Source organism: Rhipicephalus microplus, unplaced genomic scaffold (genome assembly GCF_043290135.1).
Source record: "Rhipicephalus microplus isolate Deutch F79 unplaced genomic scaffold, USDA_Rmic scaffold_21, whole genome shotgun sequence".
Lineage (NCBI taxonomy): Eukaryota > Metazoa > Arthropoda > Arachnida > Ixodida > Ixodidae > Rhipicephalus > Rhipicephalus microplus.
Window position 1 is genome coordinate 94,385 of NW_027464594.1, and position 21,531 is coordinate 115,915.

Below are 21,531 nucleotides of genomic sequence, written 5' to 3' on the forward strand. Positions count from 1 at the left end.
GAGGCGAGGAATACAAACACACAGCACTGCTCGTCCCAACAGGCAATGAACAGGGTTGGCGTTTTTATATATACTTTGCGCCAAATGAGCTACTTCAGGACCCCTTCTGGTAACGAAATTCGAGGTCGGCGCCATGGATACTTTTTGCCTACATTGAACTTCTGTTTAGGCGCATTCAGTAATCAATTTTCTTATTTGCAGGCAAAATAACACGAAAGCGCAAATGCCAGCCCCTGTTTCCAAACTTTTCTGTCGCGTAAGCTAATGCGCGCGCATTTTTCGGCCCCAACAACAAGATAATGCGCTTCAAAGCACACACACGCAAAACAAATATCATCTGCGAAATGAAGCTGGTCTTTTAGTAAGATAAATCTAGTAATCAACATTGGTTCGCGGCCTCCAAGAAATTCTGCTTCAACGTTCAGCGGTCCCACTGGCTTGTTGGCAGGAATGCTCTGAATGGGAAGAACCCTAACCCTCATAAATACGCAAAGATGCACTGAGCTCATACTAATACTGTTGCTGTGCCACCGCGTACAAAAAAAAATGACTTGTGAAACTAAATGTTGAAAATGCAAGGTTATTCGAATGCCTAAACACTAACATTCTGCCTGTTTACCTCCTGAACAGCACTTCATTATATAACTCGTCACCTCTATGAAGAGAGAGGGAAAATATAAGATAGAGAGGCTAACTAGACCAAGTTAAGTTTGCTACGTTACACGCCGGGAGAGTGGGAAAAGGAAGTAAAAGAAAGAGAAAGGAGGAGATGGACATTGAAAACCACACACACATCACGCACTCAGTGCAGGTTTCACAGGCGGTCGCTCAGCGAAGTTGCCCTCAAGAATTGTACAAGAGGTCGTGTGGCTTTTTGGGTTGATGTACTTGAAGGCCACGCACCCGATATCTTCGGACTAAAGTGACGATCATCCAGTCTCGTCAAGGCACAATGGAGAGTCTGGTGATCTTGACAGTGGCACAACAGGTGGTCAAGAGCTGCTACACAGTCGTTGTTATCACTCTTGAATCAGCCAGCCATATTAGTGCAATAAACGAATGAGTTGGTAAAGGCTACGCTGACCCACAACCGACACTGCATTGTATAACGTCACGTCATGATGTCTTTCATGGCAGGTGTAATATTTATGCTATAAATATGATGGAATACTAACAGGAACAATGTAAAATTCTTCCTGAATTTCCTAGATTGAATTTCCTTTCTTCCTGAATTCTTCCTATACCGCTAACATAAGAGCCACAAAACCCTCCCAGTCAAAAATAGTTAATGGGTCCAACTGGATGTTCCAGTTAGGAGCAATGGGTGGCAAAGGGGGCTAAGTGGGGTTCAAATGGTGTCTAACTGGTGCCCAATTGGAAGTGCATGCTGCAATGGGACTGTCCAATTGGACTTCCCATGTAGTGGCTTCTAACATTTTAACCAACTCTGCATATTTGAAGTTCTAACAGGATGACCTGCTGTCATGATAGGTGGTTCCAGTTGGTTGCAATGGGACTCAAATGGACGTCAATGGGACCCAAGCTGCAATGGGAGAGTCCAATAGGACACCCCAATTGCAGTACATGCATAACTTTGAAGTTTATTTTTTACAATTCTCTACCTGAGCAGTATTGAAAGTCATAAATGGAAATCTACGGTGATGCATCCAACCCTCCATATAAAGCAATTCATTTATGTGTGTTACCCAAACAGAATTCGAGCTAGTGCTTCAGCTTGGAATCCCTGAGCTCGGTCACTTACTTAAACCTTGGATTAAATTAAGCTTGTTTACAACACTTGCCTGGTTTACAAACAACCACTGTATCAGGGCATCTGATTAAGCTTTCCATATATGCATCATGAAAATGCAGCAGTTAAAGTACTAGTACACATTGGAACCGCACCTTCTACTGTTTGCAGCATCACAATGTACCAACGATGTCTTATTCCCAAACTAGGGAATATGGCTAACTACCAGTGAGCACCTGATGTCACGTGTTTATGGGCTACCTGTCACTGCATATAATGCTGCTGCAGGATATGACTGAATTTTTTTAATATTCATACGATAGAAAAGGTTATGCAACTAAGAGAAAACAATTAGATGTTCTCACTAACAAGATATCCGAAAGAAGGTATGAAAGGCAACAATAACATTGAAAAAAAAAGAATTTTATTTCAAGGCAAACAGGATTTAAATAGCACAGAACATATTTTGGTGTAAAAAAATTTCTTGGCCAGTGCTGCAACACAAGGCGTACAAGATACTTCAAATATTACAAATACTTATAACAGTAAATTGAATCACAATAAAAGGAATTTTAGTTCCAAAGGAGGAAAAAGGCATTGCCATACAACTGGCATTTCAGTAAAGCACTGAGAAACAGGTTTCATACAGGTTAACAGTTTACACGTGAACAGCATGTCTTTACTTATTTAAGGATGCTTAAAGGTCAACTCCGGTGGTTTTTCGAGGTCAACGAATCTCAATCAAATTCGCTGGGTACACTCTTACGCACATTCCTGTCATTTATGCCAATTACAGGCTTGAGAGATGCGCAGATTATTTGCAAATGAATTTTAAAGATTGCCTCGAAAAACTCGCCTCGCTTGCCAGAATTATTGGCAACACTGTCAGTGCGATGTCAAGTTTGTCATGTCAACGAAAGTGACGCAGGCGATGGCATCGCTACTTTGGCCCCTACATTGTTTATTGTGCTGGCCCCAAGACGACAGCGGTGGTGTTTGGCACGACCATAGCACGGGAGAGCTTTCTTCCTTCCTCTGTGGTGTTTTGCCGGTGCTTCGCTGGTCTGGCTTTCACAGTTTTCATACTACGTGCCGGCAGAACCAGTATACGGCCTCCAGTTCTTAACAAATAGTACATCATATGCAGACCGGGCGCCCGGTCGGGTTTCGGTTTTGCACCTTTTTGCTTATTAAAAATTGTTTTCGAATTTCCTGAGCATTTCAGCTATTGGGCTCGTGACAAGAGTGTCTCAGGAACACAGAAACACCATTACCTTGACATGGTCGAAAAATCGCTGGAGTTGGCCTTTAAGGATGCTCACAGTGGCACAATGAATTATGTATGAATGACAAGCACACATTCTATGCATAGTGTACAAGACTGAACTTGTATGAAAAAGAATAAAAAGCGTCATGTAATATTGCAGTACCCCGACACACACACTAAAATAAAGAATACAATAGCAGTAAGAATAAAAAAAATACAGCACCCACTGAATAAATATAGGAAAACATTCAGTACACAATGCAAATATAAAACATTAATACACACAAAAAGAGACATAATAAATTTAAAGAAATTCAGACCCACCGATCTCTTTTCGGTAATATTCAGATACCTAATACAATATGCAAAACACTAGACTTTAACGAAAAAAAAATATTTCCAAAAACAATCAAACCTAGAGAGCAAGCAATGTCATGACTGACTTGCCAAACAGCAGTTCTGCACGCACATGAAACTCCAACAATAGCCCCTCGGCAATGGTGAGCTCAGTTGGGCTGATTGCACGCTGCAACATTATGTGCAAGGCTTCAACTAGGCAAGCCCAGTGTTGCATGTATGGCTTCTCAAGAATGCCATGCAAAACAGGGACACTGTAACAAAGTAGCCAGCTCTCAAGTTCCTTGGCCTTCCACCATTTCCGCTCTTTTGTCGGCCTCGGCAATCGCTTCACATCCATTGGTGGCTTAATAGACATAAGCCTGCGGTCCACTATGTGCTGATGTCGGCTTATTGAACAGGCACTATCAGAATTGAACCACAATTCTAGGAACTGGCGCGCTACCCCCAGCAAGACACAGTGCATATAGTCTGGCACAAAGCTCCACACTATGTTAAAATGGGGCAGGTTTATCAACGGTGACACTGTTTTGACTCCTTGCACAGGCACCCCCCCTTTCAAAGCAATCTCCATGTCATTTAGCATTTGGAGCTCACTTCTTTCTGTGGGTTCAACTTCCTCAACTGGGTATTTAGTTGCCCCGCCAGCTCTCTCACCTCTTTGGAGACACCAATTACATCCAAAATACCCATTAAATTGGGTTACACCTTGCATCGGTGCCCTAGCAACAGAATCTACACTTGAACAGATACAATAGACCTTATATTTTTCAACCCTTCCTTGACGTTGTAATTCAACGCCATTCTCACACAGCTCGTTCATTTTCTCAACAAAAGTACCTTGGAAAAGTGCCATGTTTGGCTTTTCTTTCCAGAACCACAATGCGGCCAGGACCAATTTGGACATTCTTTGCTGTGGAGGGAGCTCATTAACAATTAGCTGGATGGGCCAAATTGATGTCCCACTTGATTTGAAAAGCGGGGTCCCATCTGCATTCAACGAGAAACTGATTCTTGGTCCACAGTGTTGAGATTCGGCTACAAAAGTACGATACATTGTACCATCCCAGATGTCTGAAAATGTCCCATTCGTCGGAAGGGGCTTTGTTAAATCAAGAAGATCACAGTCCTTAAGTAGCCTTTGAAGTTGCGACTCCACATCGAGAGTGACAAAAAAGGGGGCATCCGAAAGGGAAGACACAAAAGTTGTGTGACTGCACTTCGAGCATTTCAAGTAAGAATTTGTCTCAAGACTGCCAATATGCGAAAAGCATCTCGGACAAAAAAAGAAAAAAGTCATAGTGGTGCCAGTTTCGCTAAAAAGTTTATGTAGGTGATACTGTGAGTGAGGTAATATAGGTTTATCAAAAATTCTGTTAATTAAATCTATTAAGCTAGTTAAACCCAAAAGAGTCAAATTATTCTTCACAGCATGCTTTAGTGCCATTAGGAGAATATCTCCCTTCGAAAGAACCACTTTCTCAGTGACAAGTTGTGTAAAAAGGTCTCCAAAGCGTGCCTTGCAAGATGGATCAGGCTCTGTCACTGGATCTGCAGCAGGCTGCTGAAAGTAAAAAAAAAAAAAGCTTTCGTCAATGAAGCTATCACAGAATTCAGTTATAGTGAACCGTGATAAGCCCAATGAATATGAGCAAACAACTCTGTTATTGATCAGTACAAAATATCATGCCTGCTAGGCTGATAACTTTTTACAGACCAACTGGTGAGATATTCTTTAAAATGAAAGAGCCAGTGATCTTGAAATGAATCATTCACCAAATCACCGCTACGTGTCCCTCTTAACAGTGCCCAATTTACACAGACATTTTCCAGTACATAAAAGAGCCTGTGAAAGTAGTGCCCTTAAAACCTGACCATAAATCTAGTTATTTCCAGTGAAAACAAACACACCATGTCATCATCTAATGTGAGAAAATCTCCAGGGAAACCTTGCTGTGAAGCATGGTCACTTGAAAAAGCTTCCTGTGAAGAAAAAAAAAAAGAAGCATTTAGTGCCACAGTAACCCAATCTGCCTATTCTAGTTAGCTGTGCTAGTTCACTCATAGCACGTAAATTACATGACAACAGACAGTGTTAAGAACATGGTCTGAAAACCTGTTGCAGGTTGTTCCCAGAGTTTATTGTCCCAAGTGATAACTCGTCTTGAACTGATTATGCAAGAGAAAACCACAGTGCCAATGCACTTGCTCAAGGCTATTCTAGTGGATGTGAATCTTCCAGCTGCACATATTTGTAGAGTGCAACTAGTGTGTAAAAGTTACCTCTTCATCCTTATCAAACAGTGACGAATCATCTGCGTCAGAAAGGCTTGCAATGCCGTCTTGAAGTGGAGAGTCCTAAAAAAAACCAACCAAAATTTATAATTTCCCATCGTAATACATAAGCATAAAATAGCATGTGTATGCTTACTAATTAACTGATAAGCCTTAGTAAAATAACTTCATCTGCTGGGGCGTGAGGCTCGCGTGCAGGAAATTTCTGTGACGGATCAGCGCTGTTCCTCTGCTCTTGTGCTTCAGGGGCTGCAGCAGGAGCTTCCATAGCACTGCCAGCTGACGAGCCTAACCGGCCTCCACTTGACGTTACCTGTGATAGAACAAGTGCGCCGATATAGTAAACGGTTTATCGTATAGAAACAATAGTTCTCGTAGCATTCTACTACCAGCTCAATTTACCGGCTCATTATCGGACTCGGGGAAATCTTCTTCACTTTCCGGACGTTCGGAGCCCGGACTAGCTATGTGACTATTCCGGCTCTTCAGTGATGTTGTTCGACTTGGTGGATCTGCCCTTTCAGTGTCGCTGTCTGCCTCATCACTCGAAGAAGGCATGCTAGGGCTGGCACCCTAGAAGAAAATAATGAGATTTGGACTTAAATTGCTGCGCTAAATTAATGAAAAAGAAAATGCACTGATAAAAAATAGCAATTTAACACGGCCGAGCACATTCGATCATTCGCGGGCAGAACTATAAAGGGTGGTAAAAAGGAAGACCGTAAAACACGGCGCAACGATCGAAGTCGTTGAGCAACATGCAGATTAATGTTGTGGACAACCGCTGATCTGATACCAGCAGGGCCCGGATCAAGCTAAAACCCCGATCGAAAGTGCCCATCCATGTTGAAAATGATCAGAACTTACGGTCGGCGGGCAAGCGCGTGCGGTGCTCCTTGGTAGCTGGAACTGAGACTTGGGATTTAAATAAGTCTTGTAGGGTCCTCTCTTTCTTTTCTTCGGACCGCGCTCCATCGCGAGGTCTTGAAGCAACAAGACGGCTTATTTCACTCCGGGACACGAAGTACAGAAACGGCGATGTAAGCGATAGGACAATGTGCACCGGCTGCCTGCGGCCACAGCGGCTGCCATATTGCATAGACACCCTGCAGCCAGCAGTCTGCATGTGAATTGATTGAAACAGCGTAGCGTTAAACAAACATTATAAAAGTAAAAAAATACTTTTAAAATTATTCTGATTTTTTGTTTACTTATAATGAAGAATAACATTTTCATTGACAAACTATCAGATCCGCAGCTGCGGTCGACCCTTGTTGCTTGCTGTGTGCGACCAGCGTTTGACCAGCTGTAGCGCACGTGTGTAGATGTTTTCTTCAGCATTGCAAGATGATTACCCACGTTCGAGTCCGGTACGAAGATGATAAAAAAATTGGAACGGTGCCAATAGAAGACGTTAAAGATTTCTTCCCCCGTCACCAGCAAGACTTCAAGTCCAAATCCCTCTATTTAGTCAAATGGACGGACGACAGTGGAGACAGCGATTACTATAGGGCCCGGATTCTGGCACTGGGAGGTAAGCCTGCTTTTGTTTGATATGTTGCCGGCGAAATGCATTCTCTTTGGCCTGGCTGACTGCTAAGCACTGTTCACCGTTAGTAACTACAAAGTATTTTATCGATAATCTCCACTAGCATAGTTCATTTTGTTAATTTACCGCGTGCAATCGCAAATAAGTATGGTGTCATTATTAATTTATGCATATACCTGAAAACTCTACGGAGATGACGCTGGTATTTACCTGGCCGCAGAGAGATACCAACAGCGTCGGGTATATCAGCCTGGAGTATATAAGGCCCTTTTGCGGTAGGACGCGCCTTTGTTTGTGGCACTGCAGCTTTTATACCTAATGACAAGGTCTATACGCTACTATTTCGCTCGCGGCATATGACGTTGTGTTACAACGGTACTTAAGCATTCACACGAGGTTCGATGGTTAATTTACAATGCAATAAAACTAATAAAAGTGCATGCTAGAGATCGTGAAATGTGCACGCGTCAGAGGATGATGTGACACTAACTCAGTAAATGTTAATGTTGCAATCCGCCCTCACGTTTTCCAGAATCGGAGGACTTCGCGGAGACAGAGGCCAGAGAGAGAACGCGTATTCCGAAGAGGGTTTATTCGCCGGCGTCTTCGGACTACGAGAATGAAGCGGAGGTAAATTATTATCTAAACCTCCTACAAAAGGTCCTGTCAACACTTGTGTAAACAGTGTGTAACAAGTTATTTTCTATTTTCGCCCAGAGCCCTATCAAAGAAAAAACGAAAAACAAAACAACAAGTGGTGCAGAGGCACGCCTGCTTCAGCTTTTAAAAAGCAAGAAAGAAAATATGAAGAGGCAGGCGAAAAATCAAGATGGGCCACATTCTAAAAAGCACCACAAAGAAGCAATGGACAGTGGGCGCCTTCAGGGGGCTCATGAAACCATTGATAACCTTGAAGAGCAGGTAGAGAAAAAATCTACCATCATTCGCCAACTGCGAAAACAAAATGAAGAAAAAGACAGGGAGATGGCTCAACTCAGAAGACTGAACATGGAGCTTCAGGACAAGGTTATTTCTGCACTGGAAGACATGAAAGGTATGAAGCAGAAAATGTCTTCATTGTACTGATTTTGTGCTGTGAAAGCATTAATGCCATTCTTCTGACATTTAGCAGTGTGTACAGCTTGTTACCATAAAACGTTCGGCAGTCTTTAAGTGAAGATATTTCGAGTTTAGACTGCAAATGGCTATTGTTTACAGCTGTTTGATGAAATTTAATGAAAATATTTTGTCAGCTCTTTTTCCTCTCTGGGCAATGCAAACAGCACGGCACCTCATGTATAAATGCAGGCTGCAGAATTATGAAAAGGATCATGGATGGCAGCCAGTCGAGCCCCTCCGTGTCTGAGGATCTACAAGACACCTTGACAGAGCGAGCCCTTCGCCCAGGTTCATCCAATCCGCAACCGAATGACAGTGAAACAATGGTATTCTATCTGGAATGTCAATAATGTGCAGCTGTCCAAATTACAAACAACTGTTCTTTTGAAAGCATGTTAAAATAATATAAAGCAAGATTGAGCATTATAGATTACTTGTCATAGAAGTTTGTCTCTGCACAGCTGAGCAAGACATTCCAAAAAGAGTTCAGTGATCATTATAGATATGTGTAAATTTTAAGCAGAACTTATGAACAACCAAAAAAAATGAATTTCGTTGTCAGCAACACAACTTACTAAAACAACTTCACTAACGTACTTGTTGGACAGAAATATTAAGGAATACACTTGGCCTTGTCTGCTGCTGTTTTAGCCATCTCGTGCTGCGCGGATTCAGCACAACCTCACTGAGAAGGTGCAGGCACTTTGTAAACTGGTCTTGCACAAAGGCTGCACTTTCTCTCAATGAATACTGTGGTGCTGACACCACCATGTGCAGTTCATAGAAAGAATGCTAGAGTGCAGCACCACAAAACTGGCTGACAAAGTGCTGGTGAAATGAATAGACCTTTGTTGTTTATGATATGCAATACAGGTTGCACTGCACATGGATGCCTTCAGAATGCATATGTTCCGTGCAGGTGGACATTGGACGAGGGCTTATGGTCAAGAAAGGTGCATGGGAACATGTGCAGTCCCATCATAAGGATTCCTTATTTGTCAAGGACCTGCTAGTCACCATCTGGTCGAAAGACAACCTTAAGGAGCGCTCCCTGCATGGTTGGTTATAATACAAAAGCATAGTGTGTGTCAGTTGGTAACGGGGGAATTCGTTGTTGTGGATATCTGTTATGCAGGAAAACATTGTCCACGGTACCCTAACCGTCCACGCAAGGCTCCCCTAACACCGTGGAAGTTGGACGTAATGCGTGGTAAGTGTGCAGACAGTCTCTTGGAATGCATATTGAACCAATCTTATTCTTAGTACATGAAATCACAGCAAAGCTCGGTTGCAATTGAGTCTATTTTGAAGCCACTACAAACTTTACTGTCTGCTTTGACTTCAGTTATGAACACAATTTTACATAAACTATGTAGTTGTAAAAATGTGACCCAACACCTTGCCTCTTACTTACTATTAAATTCATTTGTTTTAGTCAGGAGTGCAGGCAGGTGAAAGTCTTAAGTCTCTTAAATGCACTGGTAGTTCAAAAAGATAGTCGAAAAAAAGAAAAGCCAACAATAGAGCTAGTGTGTAGACTGCCAGCATTTTTTTCATCATAACTTATATCTCTTTCATAAAAAATGACAAAAAAAGAAATAGTGTTCTCTGCTTTCTTCCTGCACTATATAAATCCACACAGTTACATGGTGCGAGTGGAGAGCTGTGAAATGTTACTTTTTTAGATTATTTTTGTGCATGTGCACGCTAAGTTCGCAGTTTCCTTTTTCTAATAAATGCTGGAACGGAACACTTTTGCTAACTGGAGAATGCTTTCTGTATTGTTCAAGCCTGTGCTGCTAAGGCATATTCTAGGCCATTCAGCATATAACACTTCATTGCATCAAGAAATATGACTAAAAGTTCAATTTTGAACTTTTGTGTTCTTAAAGTAATATCGATGCTATTAGTTCTTTAAGCAGCTGGTTTCTTCAAGGCTATTTATTGATAATTTTTGTTGTTTCAGACTGCTACAGAGCACGTCTGGAGCATCAAGGCGTGCCTGCAGGAGTACTGCCGTTGGCAGTCAAACAGATGAACCACTTCATTGTTGAGAAGCTTTCAGATATTGAGAAGCTTGCCAAGCGGTAAGATAAGTGTGTTCTTTGTGTCAAAGGACTCCCCCCCCCCCCTTTTTTTAAGAGAAACTTGGCCATATTCATCTGCTTGCAACATGCATGTACAGAAAGAGACTGAGAAAATTTGGAGGCTCGTCTGGCATTTTGGCGCAGCGTGGCGCAATATGGTTTTGGCAGCTCGGCGCAAAAGCGGGGAATTGTATCAAATTCGCGTAATTGGCACAGCTGTTGTACCCCTTCAACATGCATAGCTATTTTTATGTTAATGTTTTTATGTTAAATCACATCTAGACTTGGAAGAATGTAAGCCATTGTGTGGCTGACTAAATGTATAAATTCTGCAAAACATTTGCAGGGCGAAGGACAACCAGGGCGTTGCGGAAGTTTAACAGAGGAGGACCATTGGTGCATTTTCTAAATAGTGTAAATATTATGGAATGTGTGAATAAATTTTCATTCTTTCATATTTTTTTTTTCTCTACCATTGTTTTTATCTTGTATGTGCATGCATTTGAGTGTGCATTAATGTCACATTCACACTAGGTAATCCAGCCTGTGCTGTTTCCACTGTGTTGTGAAATTGCAATTAATGAAGTGCAGTGTGATGACAGCCAGCCTTCTACAGGATTGTCATTTTCTACTTGCATCCGCAGAAATGTGATAATCATGTTTATAGGTCAGCCAAGAGACTGCAATTACTACACTACTACTTAGCTTCAGTTGGCTCTCTCTGTATACCAACCACTGGCTGGCTGAAATGCAGTTAGCAATTTAGCGTCAACCAAGTGCTTACCAGAAACTAATGGCCAGCCATATTAAATTGGCTTACCAGGTAGAATGGTGACTGGCTAAACACCAGCTTTTGTCACTGGGCCAATCATCTGGATACATGCAGTGCAGCTTGGTCGAAGACCAGAGAGTCACAACGCAGACGAGCGCTTGTCTGTGTTCTTTGTCTAAGTTCGCGCTGCATGTATCCAAGTATGTATCAACTAGCCCAACTCAACCTTTTATTGAAACATATGGAATCATTGGAGTCTCAATTACCATCAAAGTGCTGACCATTTGCAACAATGTGGGAAGTCATGTGGTTACCAGCCACATTGAATTTGCTTACCAACTAGAATGAATTGGGGGCTGTTTGGAATGCCAGTTACGATCAGTGGGCCAAACATCTGGAACCACAGGATTACCAGTTAGCTTCAACGGGTTAGTCTACTGAGACCTGCCGGGCAACCACGTGCCTACCATTAATTTTCAATGGGTTGACCATTTCAGGTCAACGGGTTTTCTATTCACCACCAGTTGGCTTCAACAGGTCAGCCTATTCACACCAAGTGGACAACCACCAGTATACCATTTAGTATAAATGGGTTGACCATTTTAGGTCAATGGGGTTTCCTATTGACCACCAGTTAGCTTCAACAGGTCAGCCAATTCACACCAGGTGGACAACCACCTGCATACCATTTAGTATTAATGGGTTGACCATTTGAGGTCAATGGGGTTTCCAATTGACCACCAGTTAGCTTCAACAGGTCAGCCAATTCACACCAGGTGGACAACCACCTGCGTACCATTTAGTCTTAATGGGTTGACCATTTGAAATCAACGGGATATTTAATTGACCACCAGTTAGATTCAACGGGTTAGCCAATTCACACCAATTGGACAACCACCAGCGTACCATTTCGTTTTCATGGGCTGGCCATGTGAGGCCAAAGGGGCTACCAGTTTGTCACCAACCAATTTCAAATGGTGCGCACCATTGCAACTAACTGGCAATTGCTCAGCACCAGCCACACTTAACTGGTAGCCAATGGGGTCCCCTGTTGAACCAGTTGCATTGAAGTGGTGAGCCACTTGGATCCCCCTTTGGAATATAAGGGTTTACCCATTGATTCGAACGGGATAATGTTCAATGGGTGGCGAAAATCCTACTGGTCCAACACCCATTGATTTTAAATGGAAATTTTCCAGTTGGACCCATTGAATATTTTTGACTGGGCTGCTCTTCCGCTCCCTCTCCAGCTGCGCATCGAAATTTTTGCCGCTTGAGCTTATTTCATAAAATATACCAAGGCAGCGTGCTCCACGACCAACTTATTTTATCACCGCATATATGGGTCCCTTCACTTTGGTCATCGCTCTGAGGTCATTTCGTTTTGTAAAACCCGAAGCTTACGAGTCTGTTGAAAGGCTGTTCATTGTTTTGTTTTTTCACTCACTGCATGGTGTTACTATTCTTGTTTGTATTTTATCCACTCTCCTCAGTAATGCCCTTGGCCTGGAAGTAAATAAATAAATAAAAATTAATTTTTAACTCACGAGCGGTACGAAATGTTAAAGACAAAAAAATAGTCTTAAATTGTTTCTATGTTTCTGCATACTCAAAATAATTTACTTTACGAAAATTCCAGTCACAATCTTTGTTTACTTCTATTTGGCTTGCGTTCGATAGCACTGCGTTTCGACAGAAGTGACGTTTGTGCTGTACAGCGAGCGCTGACGTGAGGCAGAAATGTTGTAGGCCCGTGCAATCAGATTTGGGTGCACGTTAAAGAACCCCAGGTGGTCAAAAATTCTGGAGCCCTCTACTACGGCGTCTCTCTAATTCATATGGTGGTTTTGGAACGTTAAACCCCACAAATAAATCAAATCAATCGAGCGCCGACGTTACATCAGACCTTACGTATCCGCAGTGTGGTCAACGTGCTTCGTAAAACCACGACATGCATACAACTATCGAGTTTACACACCGATGTCGATCTACCTCGTAAGGCTTGCTTCCGAACAAAAAGAAAAATGAGGCAGAAGCAGAGGCTCGCTACTGAACACTGAGAGTGAATTCAGCACGATGAATCATTGTTGCCATTAAACATTGTGAGTTCTTGCAAGGTTCATTCCAGCAGAAGTCGCTCTTTAATCTTATTGCACGTCCCGTGCCACATATAACAGCATAAAGCACTCCTTTTGTGAAAAGCACTAAAATTTCTCAAACTAACGAACCCTGCCGGGTTGGGACTCGCCGCACATGCTGCAGTACTACGCACTAAAAAAAGTGATCGAAGTGGGACTCCTATCCTGCCCGTGACAAAGTATCTTCACCCAGGGGCGGCGGCAGGGGGGGGCAAGGGTGGGCTGGAGCCCCCCCAAAATTTTGGGGGGGCTCCGGCAGCTGGAGCCCCCACCCAAAACGCATCGTCGGCAACGGTACCATCGCAAATACAGCCTTGAACATATCTTACAGGCGAAGACTGCTGTGCCACGCGGCGCACGAGCCACCTCCACACACAACCGGCTCCTGCGCCCCAAGGAAGGGACGTCACGCACTTTTCCTGTTAAGCGCTTCGTTGAGCGCTTCTTCTGAATAGTTCGAATCGGACATGACTTCGCCGAGTCGCCATGCGATGACGCCACGACGCGACTTTCAGTGCGCCTCCTCATCGGCCTCCCGTCAGCCGGACCTGCTGCTGCTGCTGCGCTGCTGGTGGCCCTATCAGTCTCTTTGATGTTGGATGTTTGATCACCCTCGCAGAATTGGCTTTATTTATTGTGATAAACTGTTTTGCCAATTAGTGGTCTTCATTGGCGAGACACAGGCGGGCACGCTAAATTAAAATGCAGCTGGCTGCATCAGTTTCTCCGGCACCTGAACTTAGCCAGTTGTATAGTTAAACGTCTGCCTCGATAACATCTGAATCTCATCTCAGGTTAGCTCAACCTGCCTGGGTTCACCGTCAAGCTCCAGCTCCCGGATATATCAGCGTTGCAACACCGCCGGCATCGCAGTCGTGCCAGAACTCTTCGGGATTTCTCGCATCCGATAGTCGCGGACCCAACGCAGCCGGTCATCACACTTATGCAATCCCCTGTTGATACTTTATGAACTTTCGAGTACTTAGCTATTGTTTCATTATTCAACTGTTAGTGCCATTCTGTGTTAATTTAGTGCCTCTAAATACATGTTGCTTGTAAGGTCAGGTTTTGATTTTATATGTATGTTTTGTAACTTGTTCAAGTGTTACATTTCTTATGTTACATACAACTAGATTAAATATATCGTTTCGTTGTCCCACACACGTCTCTGGTCTGTTCACTGCTCTGCTTACGTACGGAACGAACCAACCTGCTGTCATTCCCGCCGCCGACTTCGCGCCGGCGACGATAGTGGCGGCTTGTGACAGCTTCGTAAAAACACTTCACAGCCGGCCGTACTGGGGTTTCATGTGCATACGGGCATTCACGTTTGAACTGTGCAAAAACATTTATTTCGTCGTCGACCTTGCCCTTTGCAACAAGCAAAATGATGCAATCGCCAGGAACGACATTTCCACCTTCGACAACACCACGTTTTGACATTGCCATCTATAAAATTCAGTACGTCCAACAGCAATAATACGCACTTCATACTGAGAAACTTAATGGCACACACACTCAGATGAAGCTGCAGCGCAGTGCACGGTCGCACTGCGTAGCTCCAAATTCCAGGACCAACTGTGGCCCATCCAGCAAGCGCTGCATCTTACACCATGTCCGCCAAGGGGATCATGGCATGATGCGTAGCATCACGGGGAGTTTCTACGACGTTTTTGCAGACCACTCTGTGGACCAGTCATCCAATGGAGGGGCTTCAGCAAACAGCTATCATCGACGGCGTTACCAGTCCTAGCTTCATGGGAGGAACTGTGACAGCTGGGATAGATGCATCCAGGGAGCCTATGGAGGAAGAACTCATGTGCCACCTGTTCTCTTGCTGTTCATTTCTTGTGCACATTGATGTGTACGATGTGCACAAGAATACCGAAAGCTTTGTTGAGCAATCTTCAAGGCTGACTTCGGCTGGTTACCTTGACCACGTACAAGTTTCCATTGCTGAGGGCCTGCTACGTGAACTTCAGGCCAAAGGGAATGATAACGTAGCCAAACCTGTCACAGCTAGACAGGCTTTTGCTGTGGTTTTGTATATGCACAAGATAGCGCACAATCTTAAGAAAGTGGCACAGCGAGTTAATGTGAAGGTGGTCTTAATGGCCCTTCAAAAATTGAGTCTCCTGTGCAAGCTCCTCCATCCAGACCCACCCTCGGTTGCACTACAAAACATGCAAATAAATTTAGAGACTGTATCTGTAATATGGTGTATCAGCTGCTGTTATCATGTGGAAGGTATTACGTTGGTCAAACAAGCTGCTGTTATCGTGTGGAAGGTATTACATCGGTCAAACAGGTTGTTGTATAAATTAGAGGCTGAAGGAACATTTGTACAATGTGGATTATTATAAACAAGGATGGCTGTCTGTTCACTGCAGCACGTGTGGCTGCCGGACAATATTTTCAGAGTGTACCATTGTTGCAACATGCAGAGATCACACCACACACGGGATCATACAGGCAGAAAAGATTTGTTCATTGGAAGATGCTTGTGTTATCACCCCTTCTGTTACGTTCACCGATAAAGAAAAGTTGTTCCTTTGCTTGTTGGTGTGATGTATTTATGCATTATCGTGTTTTTGCGCATGACTGGTGCAACTGGTAACTGTATAAAAGCGAAGACCTACGCAAGAAATAAATTGTTAGCAGTTCAGCACTCTGTCTCGTCTCTTCTATCCCCTCCTGTCGTTCGGTTTGAGAACCCTGAACTAGAAGGTGTTCAATGGGATGTAATAGGGCTCAGTGAAATTAGGAGGACCAATGAGGCAGATACAATGCTAGGAACGGCCACGTCTTATGCGATCGTAACTTACTGGACCGAAAGAAGCTGGGAGTGGGATTCCTTATCCATAAAACTACAGCTGGGTACACAGAGGAATATAGCCTTAATGAAGGGCTGGAAAGTATCGTAATTAACCTATTAAGAGCTACAAGATGAATGTGGTACAGGCCTACACGCCTCCATCCTGCCATGATGACCTCAGGAATAGGTTTTCATCAGTGGACAACGCATCACCGGGAAGTACACACTTCACACCATCAACATGAATAAATGCACCGTGACATGTTCAGAGAAATCCATTACACATGTTGTTTCGCACTCTTACCCTTAAATCTTATCACGTTTTGACATCAACGAAATCAGGGCTATTTGCGAGCCAAACTGCAACTTTCGAGAGGTGAACTCGGCAGTTGTTTGTACATGTGTTCAATGCCTTTAGCGGCCTTCCTGCAACTAGAAAAGTCTACCAAATGACTCAATTTTCGTCAGTCGCAAGAAAATCATAAATAAAAATGAATTTGGTATTAATATTTTTGTTGATCGTATCTCCTTATTCTTATACTGATCACTTCACGAAATAAAGGGACCGACGGCTGTCCAGAACGTGCGATTATTAGATTACGGTAAAAATGAAAGGCCCATCAGTTATTAGTTATGACAGATTCAAGCATCCTTCTAGTGATTTCAGTAGGATTATATTTTTAAATTGCGTTGACATGTTTCCAAAAACTAGTAAGTCGCACAGATTTATGCTGAGTCGTTCTGTTTTCTATATATTGTGTTACTCGCACCATAATTTGCTCAAAATTGTAGTGCGCATGTATAGTATGATCCAACCCCACTGCTGCTTACAAGATAAAAAAAATTGACGTTGAGAAAAGGTGCTGCTTTCGCGGCAGCAAGTAGAACGTGTCAAGCCACGACACTTGCGCACAGAGTGCACGCATACAAACACGAACTGCTTTAGGGTTCACCTCTCACTGTATGCAGCGCCTGTTGAGTGTGCGACCTCATGGTCACCGCATAAAGACATTCGGATTATATTAAATGTTTCACGGCATTACCCGCATTACCATTAGATGCTCTGACTAGAAAGCTCTCTTTGTACTAAACAGGTACCATAAAGACTGGTTGTCGGCCCCTTTTAACAACTTGTCCACTTGTTACGGCCTCAAAAGAATCTCATACAAATAGCCATCTCCTTTCACAACTCGAGCCAAGAAGTTAGGTAATAACCTTCACGTTCTCATTTTGTCATCTAAAAATGACATGACGAAAGAGACAATCCGAAAATCTGTGCAGCTAAACCACCTACAGGCTGAAGTTGCACAAGTCTTCAACTCAGAACTTTGCCGCACAGGGTCGTAGCAGCGCAGTTACATGCGCTTGGTAGGCGCTCGCCCGTTTCACTCTTTTCTACCCGACGCTTCATTCATCAGCTCATCTCTCCTGCAGGCAGAGTGCTCCTCCTCACCGTGCGAGGAGAAAGAACGGCGAGCGCACGGCTAAAAGCGGGCAAACGAGTTCTTTTAAATGCGAATGCATGTCTTAGTTGGGCTATGTCAGGCATTCGGCATTGTCCGCAGGGGGGTCCGTATGCCGGCAGGTGTTATTCCTCCACTCTCACTCCTTCTCTCATAGCAACAGCTGCGGGCGCGCGCGCTTATTCTCGCCCCTAGCAACCAGAGCATGTAGTGAGAGATCGTGTAGGAGAGGGTAGGTGCAGCATTTCGCCGCTCTCGCCGTTCGCTCTCTCTCCTCTCTGCACCCCACTTTCCCATCCGCTCGTAGGCTGGGCGCCTCTCACGAACATCAGGAAAAGTGTGCTTGAGATGCCGCTGTGAAATGCCACCGCTGAGCCGAGAACGCTGCTTGTTTTGTTCACTTCATAGTATTTTTTAACCGTGCACGCTAGCTACTAGAGCTGGAAACGCATGGCACATTTCTCGCGACAAAAACTTGCCACGTGCGGTGAACGGCACTATTGGCTGCACTACAAAAAAAACATTCTTCTAACGCTGGGTTCTCGCGTGTGAAACGACGTTATGGGCGCTACTAGATGCATTCGCATTTCCTTACAATTCTCTTTGAAGAGGTGGAGGCTTTTTTTTTTGTGAATGACATGACTAGACGCGCATGTTGACGTCACGGTCAGCGCTGGGAATTATCGAAAGGCTCGGAGAGTAGAAGGAATCGTTTTTTGAAATATGTGGAGCGCCCGTGGCTTGAAACGCTGTCGCGTTTGACATTGTTCCTTGTGAAGCCATCCCGAACGCAATATGCGCGTTTACTTGGAACGTTACTTGGAAAGAGAAAGAAATAACACTTATTTGCTCCCGTAGAGAATGACGAGGGGAGGAGGTTTTGGCCTCTGCCCCCGTTAAAAAAAATTCACAAGTGGTTTAGGGGTCCTTCAACACAAACCAGCCACACTTTCCTGATCAAGCCAGTAGTAACAGAGGTTGACGAGAATGAATTCAGACACTAAGGTGGTATCGTAATTTCACTCGACAAGCACTTATTACTGAAAACTTGGTGGATGGCTGGCAAAATCATAGCAAAATCAAAGCAACAGACATCTAAGAAATATTAATTAACATGTATTTATTCATTATTCATTACAAAACGGCCTGCGGGAAGTACACGCGCACACCACATGTGGCATTGCGTCAACACACAATTTTTAAAATCTATTCGTTCTATAAATATAGAAAAGATAACAAAAAAAGACATCTACATTTTGGTGCACATCACCGTAATTACCATAGCTAACTTCGTCAGCACATATCAGGAATGAACACTTTGTAAAATATCTGCTCAATACATTTCTGAAGGTGATCGACAGATGTTTCTGCACAGGTTCACATATTTTGTTCGAAGTCACCAAATTGCAACAACACAGAATGGCAAGGCAGTAAAAAAAGAAAAACAATGTATAGGGCGAGAAAGGTTCTTGACGCGCAGCATCTCAAAAGAAAAAGAAATAACATTTGATTTTAAAGAGAAGTGGTCCCACAAGCAAAGACTGACGAAATGGCGCAAACTCATATATTAACGAAATATGATCTAGTAATTCTAAAATTGGCATGTTACGAAACAACACTTAAATGAAAACAAAGACACGCTGGCATGTCAAGATGAAGCAACAGAATTGGTGTGACTACACCACCACTCATTAGATTGCAAGCAGCAAGACGATCGCATAAACAATCATATGGCCTTTCAAGATTGTAACGAAGCCCGCAACACCCTGAACGAGCTATGAAAGCATGGCTCTTGCTTTGACAGACCAACATTTTCTATGTGGCAGTACCAGTGGACTGAAAACAATATAACCTATACACTGGGGAGGGAAACAGCCACAATAAAGGACACGTTCATAAAGTTCATAAGCACACACGCAGAACTGACAGGTTAATATTGGAGCAAATAATAACAAACACCAAAGCACGCTGCATTCAGGAGATGCATCTCTGCAAACACGCAGAGTACTGGTCATTTCCCTAATTCTCCTTTAAGCTTGCAAGTCTCGTCGCTCCTTCCAATGAAAATACTCTGGTTCTGTTCCAGACAGAGAGCTACTGGTGTACAGCTTAAATATTGTACTTTCCCTTGCCCAGAACATGAAAAAGTTGACAGCGTTGAAATGATAACTAAGGCACGAGACAACTGCAGTGAAACAGAATTGAGCGCAAGGTAGACGAAAAGGAAAGTGGGAGTGACATGTGGCATCTATAGAATAGCAAACACGCACAAGCTACATGGTCAACAACAGGACAGGTCTGGCCAGCTACCAAACAGCTAGATTGCTAAACTAGATTTACAAAAGCGTATAACGTAGAGGACCTTGTATGTAACTTATGATAAAACAGAAGGTCCCTAATATATGCATCTACAGCACACATCTAAAAAGCAGCGCAGCCTCAATTTACATGAGTATAGTATAACTCGCACTGCATGCACTTTGAAAGTTATCAAAATCTTAAAATAGAAGCAACAGAGAGACGAGTCTACATAAAGATTATTTGAAATTGTAGTTATTGACAAAATGTTTGTACGCTAGACTTTTCTGATAGCACGCAAAATATCTTGGCTCAAATTAACATAGTGCAAGTTGTGGAACAAATTTTAATAACAGCGTAAGGAGGAAGAAGAACGATATGCAAAGATATGCCGTAGTGGACCACCATCTTAGCCTGAAGAGCCGAGCATAAGCTGTTATAATTCGTGCTGTGGTTCTTGTGCCAATTGTCGCCGCCCACTATCTGCGTTTGTAAGCCTCCTGCATAAGTTCTATACTTGTACCAATAAGTCCAATTTCAGAGTGGTAGTGGCCCACTACCGTTCATCTTCCTTACAACAGCAAGTGTTAGAACTGTTTACACTGCGTCTTTAGGGGCATAGTACACCTAAGATCTCCAAACTTAGTATAGAGCTCGTGCACAGAAATTCAGTTCATATGCACTACACCGAATGTGGCATTCTTATGTATGCAACGATGTTACGAATGCTACTTACACAGTGCTACATCTTGCTAATAACAACACCAGGTAGTCCCGAGCACCCGACAGCAGTGCAAGGCATGTCAGTTGGCGCTTTGCTCATGCAAATTTACACAGACCACAGGGCAATGTGCAGAGGGCTGTGTGCAGATTTCGGCACATTGGCCACAGGGCCATGTGCCGAAATCGTTGAAGGAGGTTGGTCACGCGCAGGAAAAATGCGCGAGCTTATCCTGCGCGTTTTGTAGCCTGTTGACTGGCCCTTTAAGTGAGAAACATTAGAAATCAGCAAACAAAGCACACATTTGTGCATAGAGCATAGCTTGGCTTATCTAAGCATTCAACCCAAACACAATAGCCACCAGGCCAACAAGATGCTGACGTGTTTTGTGTAGTTACCCAGTGTGGACTCATTTCACAGCTTTGTGATAAGACAGTGTGACTTGTGAAACGTTCAGAAATATCTCGTGGTTGTGAGAACTTGTGACGCATGCCTCACATTTGGTGGCAAGAACAACATCAAGGACCTAGAATACAAACCCTGCGGAAAGAACGGTCACACGCCAATAATTTTTCACCAGCTACATCTGTGGGCAGCTGTAGGGCAAAATAAAAAAATAAACTACTCGACTGACGTAGCTCATCATGAATGAGAGCTGCATGAGAGCGACTGATGTATGTAGATCATCATGTCATCTCTTAGAATATGCGTACAGTGCAGTTCATTGTAAAACAAAGCACACAAGTGCAGAGCATGTGCAAACTTCCCCCTTTGGTATGCATTCAACTACCTAGATTCGCAGCAGATGACCTGTGATTAGTGGCACCGACATAGCTTTTTTTACTCCCGCAATGCAAGAGTACAAGTTAAACTGGCTCTTATTCACATGGGATTCCCTTT

The 21,531-nt window shown here is 43.4% G+C and overlaps 2 protein-coding genes across 5 annotated transcripts; one reads left to right on the forward strand and one right to left on the reverse strand.

Moving 5' to 3' along the window:
• Positions 1–4,679: 4,679 nt before the first annotated feature.
• Positions 4,680–6,788, reverse strand: LOC142785366 (uncharacterized). Of its 4 annotated transcripts, none has more exons than XR_012888941.1 (6): positions 6,537–6,788; positions 6,072–6,242; positions 5,806–5,982; positions 5,658–5,732; positions 5,286–5,357; positions 4,680–4,935 (listed from the first exon to the last, which is right to left on the reverse strand). XR_012888941.1 is itself a non-coding variant. In XM_075883841.1 (4 exons), the coding sequence occupies exons 1-3, from the start codon at positions 6,642–6,644 to the stop codon at positions 5,809–5,811; spliced, it is 453 nt and encodes a 150-aa protein (XP_075739956.1). In that variant the 5' UTR covers positions 6,645–6,788; the 3' UTR covers positions 5,494–5,732; positions 5,806–5,808. The 4 variants fall into 4 exon arrangements, 1 of the variants encoding a protein (XP_075739956.1); XR_012888939.1 differs by having other exon boundaries at positions 4,680–4,938; XR_012888942.1 differs by lacking the exon at positions 5,286–5,357 and having other exon boundaries at positions 4,773–4,938.
• Positions 6,789–6,871: 83 nt separating this feature from the next.
• Positions 6,872–10,881, forward strand: LOC119163779 (uncharacterized). The gene is made up of 8 exons (XM_037415848.2): positions 6,872–7,203; positions 7,751–7,848; positions 7,936–8,272; positions 8,527–8,663; positions 9,257–9,395; positions 9,473–9,547; positions 10,304–10,424; positions 10,771–10,881. The coding sequence occupies exons 1-8, from the start codon at positions 7,017–7,019 to the stop codon at positions 10,802–10,804; spliced, it is 1,128 nt and encodes a 375-aa protein (XP_037271745.1). The 5' UTR covers positions 6,872–7,016; the 3' UTR covers positions 10,805–10,881.
• The last annotated feature ends 10,650 nt before the right edge of the window (positions 10,882–21,531 follow it).

Coding starts and splice junctions, on each gene's coding strand:
- LOC142785366 (XM_075883841.1), bottom strand. CDS start 6,644: ATGGAGCGCGGTCCGAAGAAAAGAAAGAGAGGACCCTACAAGACTTAT. Junction 6,243..6,536: donor CACGCGCTTGCCCGCCGACC/GTAAGTTCTGAT, acceptor ATTTTCTTCTAG/GGTGCCAGCCCTAGCATGCC. Junction 5,983..6,071: donor CCGAGTCCGATAATGAGCCG/GTAAATTGAGCT, acceptor GTTCTATCACAG/GTAACGTCAAGTGGAGGCCG.
- LOC119163779 (XM_037415848.2), top strand. CDS start 7,017: ATGATTACCCACGTTCGAGTCCGGTACGAAGATGATAAAAAAATTGGA. Junction 7,204..7,750: donor CCGGATTCTGGCACTGGGAG/GTAAGCCTGCTT, acceptor CACGTTTTCCAG/AATCGGAGGACTTCGCGGAG. Junction 10,425..10,770: donor ATTGAGAAGCTTGCCAAGCG/GTAAGATAAGTG, acceptor AAACATTTGCAG/GGCGAAGGACAACCAGGGCG.